This window comes from Pseudophryne corroboree, chromosome 2 (genome assembly GCF_028390025.1).
Source record: "Pseudophryne corroboree isolate aPseCor3 chromosome 2, aPseCor3.hap2, whole genome shotgun sequence".
Lineage (NCBI taxonomy): Eukaryota > Metazoa > Chordata > Amphibia > Anura > Myobatrachidae > Pseudophryne > Pseudophryne corroboree.
The window spans coordinates 811483515-811499212 of NC_086445.1; the positions used below are offsets into that span (position 1 = coordinate 811483515).

Consider the following 15698-nt stretch of genomic DNA (forward strand, 5'->3'; position numbering starts at 1 on the left):
GAGTCTTACCCTGGATTCCAAAATCCTTTCCTTGTACTGTCAGCTCTTCCGGGCACAGTTTCCTTAACTGAGGTCTGGAGGAGGGACATAGAGGGAGGAGCCAGTGCACACCAGTATCCTAATTCTTTCTTAAAGTGCCCTATCTCCTGCGGAGCCCGTCTATTCCCCATGGTCCTTACGGAGTCCCCAGCATCCACTACGGACTACGAGAAATAGATTTACCGGTAAGTAAAATCTTAAATCTCTTACGTCCTAGAGGATGCTGGGGATTCCGTAAGGACCATGGGGATTATACCAAAGCTCCAGACCGGGCGGGAGAGTGCGAATGACTCTGCAGCACCGATTGAGCAAACATGAGGTCCTCATCAGCCAGGGTATCAAACTTGTAGAATTTTGCAAAAGTGTTTGAACCCGACCAAGTCGCCGCTCGGCAAAGCTGTAATGCCGAGACGCCTCGGGCAGCCGCCCAAGAAGAGCCCACCTTCCTAGTGGAATGGGCCTTTACCGAATTTGGTAACGGCAATCCAGCCGTAGAATGAGCCTGCTGAATCATGTTACAGATCCAGCGAGCAATAGTCTGCTTAGAAGCAGGAGCGCCAACCTTGTTGGCTGCATACAGGACAAAAAGTGCCTCTGTTTTCCTAACCCAAGCCATCCTGGCTACATAAATTTTTTAAGGCCCTGACTACATCAAGGGACTTGGAATTCTCCAAGTCACCCATAGCCACAGGTACCACAATAGGTTGGTTCATATGAAACGATTAAACCACCTTAGGCAAAAATTGAGGACGAGTCCTCAACTCTGCTCTATACACATGGAAAATCAGATAGGGGCTTTTGTGAGATAAAGCCGCCAATTTGGACACCAGCCTTGCAGATGCCAAGGCCATCAACATGACCACCTTCCAAGTGAGAAACTTGAATTCAACCGTTTGAAGAGGTTCAAACCAGTGAGATTTTAAGAACTGTAACACCACGTTAAGGTCCCATGGTGACACTGGGGGCACAAAAGGAGGCTGGATGTGCAGCACTCCCTTTACAAAAGTCTGGACTTCTGGGAGAGAAGCCAATTCCTTCTGAAAGAAAATTGATAGGGCCGAAATCTACCTTAGTTGAGCCTAACTTTAGGCCCATATCCACTCCTGTCTGTAGAAAGTGGAGAAAACGGCCCAGATGGAAATCTTCCGTAGGAGCATTCTTGGCTTCACACCAAGATACATACTTCCTCCCGATACGGTGATAATGTTTCGCCATCACCTCCTTCCTAGCCTTCATCAGAGTAGGGATGACTTCCTCCGGAATACCTTTCCCAGCTAGGATTTGGTGTTCAACCGCCATGCCGTCAAACGTAACCGCGGTAAGTCTTGGAACACGCAGGGCTCCTGCTGCAACAGGTCCTCCCTGAGAGGAAGAGGCCACGGATCTTCTGTGAGTATGTCCTGAAGATCTGAATACCAGGCCCTTCGAGGCCAATCTGGAACAATGAGTATTGTCTGCACTCTTTTTCATCTTATGATTCTCAATATTTTTGAGATGAGCGGAAGAGGAGGGAACACATAGACCGACTGAAACACCCATAGTGTCACCAGGGCGTCCACCGCTACTGCCTGAGGATCTCTTGACCTGGCACAATACCTCCGAAGCTTCTTGTTGCGGCGTGACGCCATCATGTCTATTTGAGGAAGTCCCCAATGACTTGTTATCTCTGCAAAAACTTCTTGATGAAGTCCCCACTCTCCTGGATGGAGATTGTGTCTGCTGAGGAAGTCTGCTTCCCAGTTGTCCACTCCCGGAATGAAGACAGCTGACAGAGCGCTTATGTGATTTTCCGCCCAGCGAAGAATCCTGGTGGCTTCCGCCATTGCCACTCTGCTCCTTGTCCCGCCTTGGCGGTTTACATGAGCCACGGCTGTGACGTTGTCTGATTGAATCAGAACCGGTAGGTCGCGAAGAAGATTCTCCGCTTGTCGTAGGCCGTTGTATATGGCCCTCAATTCCAGTACATTGATGTGTAGACAAGCCTCCTGGCTTGACCATAGTCCCTGAAAATTTCTTCCTTGTGTGACTGCTCCCCATCCTTGGAGGCTCGCATCCGTGGTCACCAGAACCCAGTCTTGAATGCCGAACCTGCGACCCTCGAGAAGGTGAGCACTCTGCAGCCACCACAGGAGACACACCCTGGCCCTGGGGGACAGGCTTATTTTCTGATGTATTTGTAGATGGGACCCCGACCACTTGTCCAGAAGGTCCCACTGAAATGTCCTCGCATGGAACCTGCCGAAGGGGATGGCCTCGTAGGCCGCCACCATTTTTCCCAGTACTCGAGTGCATTGATGGACAGACACTCTTTTTGGTTTTAGCAGGTCTCTGACCATGTTCTGGAGTTCCTGGGCTTTTTCCACTGGGAGAAAAACCCTCTTCTGTTCAGTGTCCAGAATCATGCCTAAGAAAGATAGCCGAGTCGTTGGATTCAACTGTGACTTTGGTAGATTTAGAATCCAGCCGTGCTGCTGCAGCACTCTCAAGGAGAGCGACACGCTTTTCAGCAATTGATCTCTCGATCTCGCTTTTATCAGGAGATCGTCCAAGTACGGGATAATTGTGACTCCCTGACTGCGCATGAGCACCATCATTTCCGCCATTACCTTGGTGAAAATCCTCGGGGCCGTGGAAAGCCCAAACGGCAACGTCTGAAACTGGTAATGACAGTCCCGTACAGTGAATCTAAGGTACACCTGATGAGGATATATGGGGACATGAAGGTATGCATCCTTTATGTCTAGTGTCACCATAAAATCCCCCCCTTCCAGGCTGGAGATAACTGCCTGGAGCGATTTCATCTTGAATTTGAACTTTTTTAAGTACAGGTTTAGGGATTTTAGATTCAGAATGGGTCTGACCGAGCCATTCGGTTTCGGGACCACAAACAGGGTTAAACAGTACCCTTTCCCCTGTTGGACTAGGGGCACCTTGATAATCACTTGCTGTTGATACAGCTTTTGAATTGCAGCTAAAAATATTTCCCTCTCTGGGGGAGAAGCTGGCAAAGCAGACTTGAAAAATCGGCGAGGAGGCACCTCTTTGAATTCCAGTTTGTAGCCTTGGGATATAGTTTCCATCGCCCAAGGATCCACGTCTGACAGAACCCAGACCTGGCTGAAGAGTCGAAGACGTGCCCCCACCGGCGCGGACTCCCTCAGTGAAGCCCCAGCGTCATGCGGTGGATTTAGTAGAAGCCGGGGAAGACTTCTGCTCCCGGGAACTAGCCGTAGCAGGCAATCTTTTCCCTCTACCCTTACCTCTGGCGAGGAAGGAAGAGCCCCGACCTCTTCTGGACTTATGCGACTGAAAGGACTGCATCTGATATTGTGGTGTTTTCTTTTGCTGTGGGGGAACATAAGGCAAAAAAGAAGATTTACCCACAGTAGCCGTGGAAACCAGGTCCGCGAGACCCTCCCCAAATAAGACCTCACCCTTGTAAGGTAAAACTTCCATATGTCTCTTTGAGTCGGCATCACCCGTCCATTGGCGGGTCCACAGGGCTCGCCTAGCAGAAATAGCCATGGCGTTGGCTCTTGAACCTAACAGCCCGTCTCTCGCAGTGTCTCTCATATATAAGGCTGCGTCTTTAATGTGACCCAAGGTCAATAAAATGCTATCCCTATCTAGGGTGTCAATGACAAGTTAACTGCCCATGCTGCTACTGCGCTACATACCCATGCCGACGCTACTGCCGGTCTGAGCAAGGCACCAGTATGTGTATAAATTGATTTTAAGGTAGTTTCCTGTCTGCGATCAGCAGGATCCTTGAGGGCTGCCGTGTCCGGAGATGGTAGCACCACCTTTTTGGACAAGCGCGTTAAAGCCTTGTCCACCCTGGGCGAGGATTCCCACTGTAACCTGTCCTGCTCGGGGAAAGGGTACGCCATAAGAATTCTCTTGGGACTCTGCAGTTTCTTGTCTGGTGTTTCCCAAGCTTTTTCAAATAAAGCGTTCAGCTCATGAGACAGGGGAAAGGGTACCTCAGGTTACATTTCTTTAAACATGCATACCCTCGTGTCAGGGACAGAGGGGTCATCTGTGATATGCAAGACATCTTTTATAGCAATAATCATATAATGAATTCTTTTGGCCACCCTTGGGTGTAACCTCGCATCATCGTAGTCGACACTGGAGTCAGAATCCGTATCGGTATCAGTGTCTGCTACGTGGGACAGGGGACGTTTCTGAGACCCTGAAGAACCCTGTGACACAGCCAAAGGCATGGATTGACTCCCTGTGTTTTCCCTGGACTCTGCTTTGTCCAATCTCTTATGTAATAAAGACACATTTGCATTTAAAACATTCCACATATCCAACCAATCAGGTGTCGGCGTCGCCAACTGAGACACCACAATCATCTGCTCTACCTCCTCCTTAAATGAGCCTTCCGCTTCAGACATGCCGACACACACGTACCGACACCCCCACACTCTCAGGGATATATATCTATATGGAGACAGTCCCCCAATAAGGCCCTTTGGAGAGACAGAGAGAGAAAGAGAGAGAATATGCCAGCACACACCCAGCGCCACCGGAATACAGTCCCAGTCAGTACAGCGCTTATTTATTTATTTATTTATATATATATATATATATATATATATATATATTAACACACTCACTGCGCCAAATAAATGTGCCCCCCCCCCCTCTTGTGCGCCCTCTGTACTTGTGTTCAGCAGGGGAGAGTCCAGGGAGCCAGCTTCTCTGCAGCGTGCTGTGGAGAAAATGGCACTGGTTAGTGCTGGAGGATCAAGCTCTGCCCCCTCAACGGCGGGCTTCGGTCCCGCTCAAATCTTTATACTGGCGGGGGTTTCTGTAATATACTGCCTCCGCAGTATATATATATATGTATATATATATATATATATATATATATATCTATGCCAGTGTTCCTAGAAGTTTATAATTGCTGCCCAGGGCGCCCCCCCTGCGCCCTGCACCCATACAGTGCAGTCAGTGTGTGTGAATGCGGGAGCAATGGCGCGCAGCATTACCGCTGCGCGGTACCTCAGTGAAGATCAGAAGTCTTCTGCCGCCTTTGAAGTCTTCTTTCTTCTTATACTCACTCGGCTTCTATCTGCCGGCTCTGTGAGGACGGCGGCGCGGCTCCGGGACGAACAACGAGGGTGAGAACTGTGTTCCGACCCTCTGGAGCCAATGGTGTCCAGTAGCCTAAGAAGCAGAGCCTATCATTTAAGTAGGTCTGCTTCTCTCCCCTCAGTCCCACGATGCAGGGAGCCTGTTGCCAGCAGTGCTCCCTGAAAATAAAAAACCTAACAAAAGTGTTTTTCAGAGAAACGCAGTAGAGCTCCCCTGCAGTGCATCCAGTCTCCTCTGGGCACAGGATCTAACTGACGTCTGGAGGAGGGGCATAGAGGGAGGAGCCAGTGCACACCCATCTAAAGTCTTTAGAGTGCCCATGTCTCCTGCGGCACCCGTCTATACCCCATGGTCCTTACGGAGTCCCCAGCATCCTCTAGGACATAAGAGAAAAACCCTTCTTCGCTGTGGAGAGGATTGAGGATAATAGTAGGAATGCACTTTACTCTGGTAGAATAAACTTCAATATTTCTATACTTGGTACAGTATCTTCAGTGTTTGAAGTTTGTGTGTCAATTTTAGAATGAACGCTCTCTTTAATCACTTACAGACTGGGCGTCGGAACTCAGCGTAGATCACAAGCCCAGCATGCCTACAAAACAGGGATGACATACCATTTTGTAGAACGGTCCTGGTTACTTGCCCCCAAACACCACAGAATAGGTTGGATCGCAAAACGCGGTCCAACCGCAAAAATGACAAAGAAGATGCGGGCACCTCGCAGTAAATGCAAACACCTGCCTGTCAATCAGGCAGAAGCATCCACGGGGCGGCAATACTCCATTTACTAGGTGGACACGGAGCATTGCGGGGGCGGCGTCTGGAAAAAAAAGGAGGCAGCAAATGAACGGGTGGGCCTGGCGTGATCGGGGTGGCTGCATGACATCACACACAGCCGCTGCGATCACAAAAATGGCGGCAGGCCTCCTGAGTTCGATGCCAGGCTTCACCGGCATGAGGCTTCAACAAATTCTGCAATCATGCTGAAATTGTGGTGCGTCCGCAATTTCAGCGTGGTCGCAGGGGGTAGGAGGCGGGTAGCATGCTGGCCGGCCCCATGCATGCGATCAAAAGTACTGCAAATTCTGCTAATAAGCAGAATTTGCAATCCTTACTGAATGAAGTCCAATGTCAATAATGCTGCAGATAAGGGGAAGGGCAAGCAATCACACAGAACTTGTTCTGCACCTGAACAGACCTAAACATACACAAAGTGCTGCAGAAGTTTTCAGCTGATTTGACCGCTGACATTTAGGCTACAATTCATGCTGTCCAAATGTTAGGTGACCATACTGACCATTTCAAAAATAATATGCAGGAGCTGGTGGCTTCTCATGATGATATAACAGCCCACAACACTACCCTGATGGAACAGTCTTCAATTACATGTGAGCTAGAGAGTGAATTTGGAGGACTGATCAAGGCACAATATTATTAAAGTGAAAGGAAATCCAGGGGCCGTTTGCAATGCCGAGCTTCAAAGCTATACCCTCACCCTGTTCCGCCACCACCTATCCACCTTGGAAGACAAAGGCCTCATTATAGATAAGAGTCACCACCTTCTAAAACCATGTTGAAGGGGAATTGTTGGTTGACAACAAAGACATCTTGGGATCTCTACAGCTTTTCCTGACATGTCCGTAATTACAATTAATAAACGTCACTACTACCTTTGGCGACAGGATATTTCGAATAGATGGGGATTTTCAGTAATACTCCTTATCCACAAAGACGGTTCCACATATATTTTAGCATTAGGCTTGCCGCATCATCTCTTTAATATGGGATGCATATGATTTACACGGGATGCGGTCAGCATCCTGGCGGTCTAGCAACAACAGTAAAGATGTTTGAGGACACATCTGTACATATTAGTTAAGGAGATGGGACCCCTGCCTCCCATTCACTATGTAATCTCCCTCCTACCCTTAAAGAAGCCCCTCCAACCAGTATGTGAGCACTTTGGGCTTCTTATGTACAACTGTCAAAACAACTATATTATTCTCTGGCTTCTGTCTGTTATCTATTGTAGAGAAAGAGAATGGGGTTGTACTGCTAGGTGCACAAAAATATTGATTAAAATTTAACTTTTATTTACATTCATTTAAGAGACCGAGCATCGGTCTCTTAAATGAATGTAAATAAAAGTTAAATTTTAATCAATATTTTTGTGCACCTAGCAGTACAACCCCATTCTCTTTCTCTACAATAGGTGTTGTTAATGGTTGTCTTAGGTAGCACCCCCGACCTATATTGATGGGATTTGTCCAAATACATTAAGTGGGGTTTTTCAATCCTTCATCTTATTAGATCTTTGTGAGTGCAGATTCTCTTTTGTTTCTGTCTGTTATCGCAACTGTCTTTGATGTGGGCCTGCATGCCCTCCTGTACCCCCTTCCCTCCTCCCCTGTACCCCTTTCCCTATGTTTTGACAAAAATTTAATTAACCATTTAATGGAACAAAAACAAAACGAAACAATTACACCACTACAAATTCTAATATGTATTGGCTAGATCAGTGGTTCCCAAACTATGTGCCGTGGCACCCTGGGGTGCCTCGGGACACTTGGAGGGGTGCCTTGGATTGGTGGTCCAGGACCAGACAAAATAATTTCTGGTCAATGTAATAGGCAATACCAGTGCTGGTGGCTGCTAATCATAAAATATGTGAACAAACAGAAGCAAATCTTGTCCCTCACCACACAATTTAACTTACGGATGACACATAAACACAATTTATTTTAATATTTCTTTGTCCTGGAGGTGCTGTGAAAAAAAATTCTTATGCTCTAAGGTGCCGTGATTCCAAAAAGTTTGGGAACCACTGGGCTAGATGCATCATCGCTTGGAGAGTGATAAAATGGAGAGAGAAAAAAGTGCCAGCCAATGAGCTCCTAACTGTCATGTCACAGGCCCTGTTTAAAAAATAACAGTTAGGAGCTGGTTGGCTGGTAATTTCTCCCTCTCTATTTTATTACTCTCCATGCGATGATGCATCTAGCCATATGTCTGCACAATTTATTATTTTTAAAGGTAATATAAAACACAACACATTCCAGGTATTAATAGAATAACACTTATTTTTTTTAATAACAACAAAAACAGCAATATCTACTTACATGGGATTCCAATAATAGCCAAAACTGGATAGAACACTTTCTGCAACCAGACCATCCAGTGCTTATCCGCCATCGTGTCCAACACCAGTTACAAGAACGATCATGTTTCTAATGATCTTAACATGAAGCATATAAATTTGTAATGTTTTACTATAGGGTTGCTTCTTCTAATTAGATATTTAATGAAATCATGTCTTCAATATGCTTCGGTACACAAAACAAAATACACAATAAAAAGTTGGTTAATTATTAACCAATGGGGATTGGCAAATAACGGCCAAGATAGCTGAATGTCAAGTAGCGATGGTATTGTCATAAAGCTCCAATTTAAAGACTTTGAGACTAATTAGCATTACAGGCTGTAGCTCACTGCAGGTGAAATATTAGACACAGGAGTTTGCAATCTTATTTGCCTTAAGTAAAGCTAGGTACACATTGGAGCGACGCTGGGCCGATTTTTAATTTTGTAATGACAAATTGCCTACATAGCTCAGTAAGTACAGGCGCTAGAGATGGACACTAGGTTTGATGTGCTGCACTTCAACCCTAGAGCCATCGATAGCAACCTTGTTTTAGCTTATAGAGGATGGAACATGATTGTTCCGTCCATCATTAAAGTCGTTCCAGTGTGTACACAGAATCTAGGCTCAAGCATTAACGAATGCCCCGTTGCTCCAGTGTGTACCTAACATCTGTGTGGAACACTGAGCCCATCATTCAGCTCTTTACGCCTTACATATAATATGTATGCAAATGCATCACGTTCTACAGTGTAAGTCTAATAGATTAACAATATGCAGTCAAATTCGAATACAAGAAGTATTCACAGACCTCCCCTTTCCAAAAACAATATAGAAAAATAAAGAGCCAGGCTAACAGAAGTTTATTTTTTATTCACAAATCTCAAAAGCAGGTTTTAAAATGAACAAATTCTGCGTTGGTGCATCCATGTGTAAGGTAAATCAGTATAAATGTCAGAAATGATTTGCGTACTGCTTATATACAGCAAATTTACTTTGCACAATTGTAACTTAAAACAAAAACTAAAAAAATCTATAGTTAAAAAATAAAACTATAGTTTCTCCTAGCATATATACGTACTTTTCCACATGGAACAAATAAGAAACAGAGGACCAAATCACAAAGAGTTCATCATTCAGAGCACAATGTGAGAGAACCAAAAGGGAAAAAGGGCAGATCACCAACATTTTCTTTTAGTGACCTTCTGTTAGGAGGGTGTCAGGTCTGTCCATATGTGGGCAGCATATTTACACCACAGATTTATCTTGATGCACTCCAAACCTTCAATGAGCCTCTTGCCTATCATGCAGTACTATTGTACATAGTCAGTAGGAGATCACTAGTAAATAAGGAGACTATTCATTGTATAATGTGGTGCCTTGCAGTTACTACAGTAACCGTGCAATACAAGGACATGTAAAGACAACCAGCCTGTGCAGACGTTTGTACTGAACTACTGTATATGTACAGATACCATTATGAAACATTGAGTATGGCAGGCCTGCTTAACTTTATCGTATTTTCATTCTTTTCTATTTTTCCCTTTTAAAAAGAGGTCTGATACCATTGAAGTTTAATTCAATAAAGTAGAATATAAAAAAATAAAAATCCCATGTTTGTTGGTAATTATATGTATCTTTCCTTTAGGTGCAGTACTTGTACGCAGTGGCTGAATTACTGACACTCTTACTTGGTTTACCTTATAGTGGGGGTAACTAATTACCTGCGATAATGACGCGGTCGCGAAAAAACATAGGTCCGCAGCTTTTTGCAGGAGCTATTTATTTTCGCGGCACTTATCGCGGGTGCACTTGGCGCGCCTCAGCATAATCTCCGATAAGTGCCGGCATAAGGGATAAGCTCCGTCTTATCGGGGCTAATTGGATAGCCCCCGGCAAACCAATTAGTCGCAGTAAATTACCGCGGCTAATTGGATACCGCCCATAAACCACCAAGAAAATGGCAGCCCTGACGCATATTTTGTCACCTTAGTAAGAATACAGACAGGTCGCATTCTAGAGGGACCTATACACATTAGCATTGGTATCTGTAAAAATAGAAACCATTACCATAAGCATACTGTATTTATGTTAATATATAATGCAAAAAGGGCCTGAAAGGGTTTTTGCTTTTAGTCTTCTTCCAGCATTCTCCTCAATGACAGACACAGTAATACTACACTCTTCCTTTACATTCAGAGGACTGTGATTTCATACAAGGCTATTCTCTAATACTGCAATCTCTGACTAACAAAATGTGCAATTTTCATATTTGTAATAAACATATAATCAATGGCGAAACATCTGAGAACTCAGGAGTCAGAAACTAAAATAAATCAACTTTTTCCAACCTTTCAGTTTACTTACAAAACATGTTGTTTTTATATGAGGAGTTTACACTTTCTCAAATGAAAGTAAGGAAATATACAGAAAAGTAATCATTTCGTCCAACTTTCTAATTAAAGATTAATCTTCACCATCATACTTGTATGCACTTAAGATAACAATAAAATTATCCACACATTCAGTACAAGTCACACCATGGGGGTAATTCTGAGTTGATCGCAGCAGGATTTTTGTTAGCAGTTGGGCAAAACCATGTGCACTGCAGGGGAGGCAGATATAACATGTGCAGAGAGAGATAGATTTGGGTGTGGTGTGTTCAATCTGCAATCTAAATTGCAGTGTAAAAATAAAGCAGCCAGTATTTACCCTGCACAGAAACAAAATAACCCACCCAAATCTAACTCTCTCTGCACATGTTATATCTGCCCCCCCTGCAGTGCACATGGTTTTACCCAACTGCTAAAAAATGTCCTGCTGCGATCAACTTGGAATTACCCCCCATGTCCACATTTATAATATTTTAGCATCTTCATTTTCTTTGGTATCCGATGGGGTCACTTAGAGAAAATATCCATACACAGACACTAGACCTTGGTTGAAAAGGGATATTTTGGATGCCACCAGTCTATGAGATGGACACTGTGTACGGGATCCAAAACAATCTGTACTCCTTGATCTCCACGAGGCTTCTTGCCATTCAACAATGGACAGTCATGGAAGACCAGTCTCACTCGGTGGTGCCTCATATCGGTACTGACATTCATAGTCAACTATATTAAACCAATAAAAAGACGACATTAGAATACTACACGACTAGAAGAGCTGTTTAACATGACTACAGCAACGATGAAGGACACATCTATATTCCTAGAAGAAATGTACTGTGTGCTAGGGTGTCACTTGAAGATGTTTAAAAACTACTGAAGTACAGTTGACTAACACAGAATGCTGTGCAGGGCAATATGCAAGGGAGAGTGCGGATATAGTATTCTTAATATTAAGTAGTTCATTACATACTGATGTGTCCTCTTACATCTTTCCTCTGTGCGCTACAAATCGTGTTACAAATAACGCGTGAGTGTCGTGCAACTCGGTAGCGCAGAGTGTCTTTTTTTTGCATTTTTTCTGTGAAAAAAAAGCGTCTTAGATGCAAAGTAATGTAAGAAGAAGCACAAGCAGCTTCTGCCGATTAAAATATGCAGCATGCCCATATTATTTGCATATTGAATGTATTTGCATACAAAATGCTATGCTACAGGGTTTTCATAGAAAACACTAATGTGGCATTTCAAATGCAGATAGAGCCGCAATTACACACAGAATATAGGCATGCTGCATATCATTTTAAATCAGCAGAAGCTCTCTCGTGCATCCTATTACAGTGTCTAAGACACATTTCCATTGAAAATCGCAAAAAGACGCTCAGCGCTAGAGTCCCACCACGGCATGACGCGACTTCAGGGGCTGTTAAGCGTGACAGCAGCAAGGATGTAAGAGGACACATCTGTATGTACGGAATATATATATTACTTATGTAGTGCTACAAAGCCTTTGTGGAGCGATATAAAATAAAATTACTAAATTTTCAGATTAAGCTCTTACATGCAGAGATTATATATAAACTGTAGTCTATATGGCAAGTGCTCGGCAACAATGTGTTTTCTACTATACTGTATATACAATATATTCTATGGTAAATCACTTTTTCGGGGTACTAGCATTAACAGCACACTGACATTTGGGGTTCCAGCTTATGAAACATAACTACAATAAATAAAACATAATAGTAAAAAACAATTAAAGTGGATTACTCTTCATGTGATGACTTCGCACTGCAGGAAGTACAGAGCTCCCAGAATCCGACTGTTAAATGTCTAGCATTATTCATCGATCAGCGTGTCTGGACCACAGTCAGTGACCAACACTAGCCAAGCTGTGTCATAAGGAGAATGTATCAAGCCTTCTAAAGAATGGAGCAGTTGCCCATATCAACTAATCAGCTTTGAGTTGGCATCTATAAAGTATGTTCTAGAAAATGATAAAGAAGCAGATGGGTTGCTATGAGCAACTTCTCCACTCTTTAAAAAGTGTGATACATCTCCCCCATAGTGCTGGCAGCGGTTATACCCACTAGGTGGCACAGACACCTCATATGCAGAGCTGTGGAAGTTGTTTGAACTGGCAAGCCTTGAGGAGAGGTCTGACTAATGGGAAAACACTCAGGACCTACTATGAGTGAACTTAAGGGAATACATATATATTCCCGGCGGACGGGATGGCAGCCGTCAGTATCCAGATAGTGGCATCCTGCCCACCAGAATGCGGGACAAGTGCTCCAAGACCCCTTGCGCGCTCACCATGCTGCGGGCTTGGTGGCTTGCTGCGCTCGCACGGGATCTATTCCAACTCTGTGGGTGGTGTAGATTCCGGCTGGCGGCATTGTCGAATGTCAGGGTTCCGGCGTCGGTACCCTGACCGCCGGGTTCCCATCAGCCGGCAAATTCATTGCCTCCTAACTTAGGGACATGTAAATCTCTAGCAAGAATGCATATAGTAGAAATCTTGAATCAGAGAAACAAAATGACAATGTTACCAGAAGACAGAGGCGCTTTATTTGAATCTCATATTCTTAATGTGGATAAAGTATCAAACAGTCACTATGTAAACACTTGTGTATAAGGGGAGTTGTTTAGCGGGTATATCATACTTTGGACAGTATTAAATTATTTTCACGCCCTTCCACACCCGTTCTGTTTCTGTTGACTGGTGTGGTATAATCATTTTAGCTCACTACCCCTGGCGTAGCGAAGGCACCCAACCCTTTACGCAGCTAAACCTGATTACTATGGGCCAGATATGCGCAATAACGGGGATCACTTTAGAAAGGAGATTTGGTGTGATAACATTTGAATACCACCCTTTGAATATGAACAGTCAGGAGTGACATACAGTCACTACCACAGTACTACAGAACTAAATTTAAGGACTATATGATTTTTCCATTAAAAGTAAACTTTGGATATCCTTCAGTCTAACAATGAAGGTAACTGAATTATTAGCTTCTGGTGTATATAGCTTTCTTGATTTGAGTACTCTCAATGTTAGCTGTAACTAGAATAGTCTGGCTTTCAGGATAGGGATGGAAAGCCGCCACCCCACCATCACATGTGGTGGGTGCATCTACATACCAACAATTATTTAATTGCAGAGGAAATGGTTGCATGCTCTGTAGACACCAGAGAAGAAGAACCTGTTGGGATGCCACTGTAAACATGTGACTGTATTGTGTACAGACCTGTGATGCCAATGTACAGGCAAGCACAATAAATCTTGACGTGTGAATGGGTGATGCCATCATTGTGCCAAGAACTTTGAAAGTGCTTGGCTTTATAAGCCTCCATTCTGGAGCTCTTTATTCTGACCTCTCATCCTCTGGGCAACAAGTCCTATCGTTCTTCCACAATCTACAGTATACAGAGGGTACACTATTCTCTGCATACACAAGCAAGGCAGGAATGAACACGCAAGCAAGACAAAAAAGGAAGGGACTAGTGGTGACTAAAGAAAGGCTGGACAAAGGAACTAGCAGTGATTAGGGAAATGCTAAAGGAAGGAACTAATAGAAGAACTAGGAAAAGCGATAAATAAGGAAAGAGCCAAAAAGGAGCAATTAAGAGTAACAAAAATGATAGCAATGGTATAAAAAAAAAAAATAACAGCAGCTACATGGATCAGAGCAGACCAAGTACATTTAAGGACCAGTACTGAAGTGGTCAATGGAAGCTTATACATGTTGAAGAGTATTAGGAGTGTACTGTAACAGATACATTTTTGTGTAATTGTCCAGGAGATTATATATATATATATATATATATATATATATATATATATATATATATACATATATACACACACACACACACATATATATATATATTATATATATATATATATATATATATATACACACATACACACACATATATATATATATATATAATATAAATATATATATATATATATATATATATATATATATATATATATATATATATACACACACATACCCACACACACCCAGTTGAGTGCAATATTGCTGCAGCCACTCGTTTGTGGTTATTCTGCAAAAGTTGTATTTAAATGGTACAGAGCCAGATTAGTACAAGGAAAAGGGTGTAAGGTTTGTGAATATGCAATGTAGTATAGAATTATCAAGTGCATCTTCACTATACTCCTTTCTATATACAATAGATGTGGCATAGTGTACCAGTCACAAAATGTGCCATTATTATTCATACGGTATGCTCCTTATTGCCTTTCAGGCTATCCTCTCTCCAAGATAATCCATTCTTCTAACAAAGCTTAACCCCCTGCCAATAGTGGTCTGCCTGATTGGACAAGCTTTATCATGGAGAATAAATCACCCAGTGGTGACTGTCAGAGGCTGGGTACCTTGGCATAGAACTAACAGAGACTGAGGGTGGTAGAAAGACTTGGCTAAAAATTATAGAAGGCTTAACTTTACTAAGAAATCCTTCATGTTCCTAAAGTCAAAGAACAAGGCTATCTGTCCATCTACCTAACTACTGGATGCCAAAGTAATATTTAAATAAAATCTTTACACTGAACACCGCCATCTTCTCTTATCCATTTTGTCCTCAGCTCGAACACAGTACATGTTTAACCTACACTATGGTTAAATAAAAAAAAACAAAAAAATAATAAAAAAAACCCCCTAAAAATAAAAAATAAGATTTTACTCACCGGTAAATCTATTTCTCGTAGTCTGTAGTGGATGCTGGGGACTCCGTAAGGACCATGGGGAATAGACTGGCTCCGCAGGAGACTGGGCACTCTAAGAAAGATTTAGGAATACTGGTGTGCACTGGCTCCTCCCTCTATGCCGCTCCTCCAGACCTCAGTTAAGGAAACTGTGCCCGGAAGAGCTGACATTACAAGGAAAGGATTTTGGAATCCAGGGAAAGACTCATACCAGCCACACCAATCACACCGTATAACTTGTGATAAACTTACCCAGTTAACAGTATGAACAACAACCAAGCATCAA

General features: G+C 43.3%; 1 protein-coding gene across 1 annotated transcript in view; it reads right to left on the reverse strand.

Moving 5' to 3' along the window:
• Window positions 1-9137: 9137 nt before the first annotated feature.
• TMEM183A (transmembrane protein 183A) overlaps window positions 9138-15698 on the reverse strand; it is a 111123-nt gene continuing 104562 nt past the window's right edge. Inside the window, exon 8 of the mRNA XM_063955667.1 lies at window positions 9138-11400. Coding sequence (XP_063811737.1) covers window positions 11215-11400 — 186 coding nt within the window. The 3' untranslated portion in view covers window positions 9138-11214. The remainder of the gene's footprint in view (window positions 11401-15698) is intronic.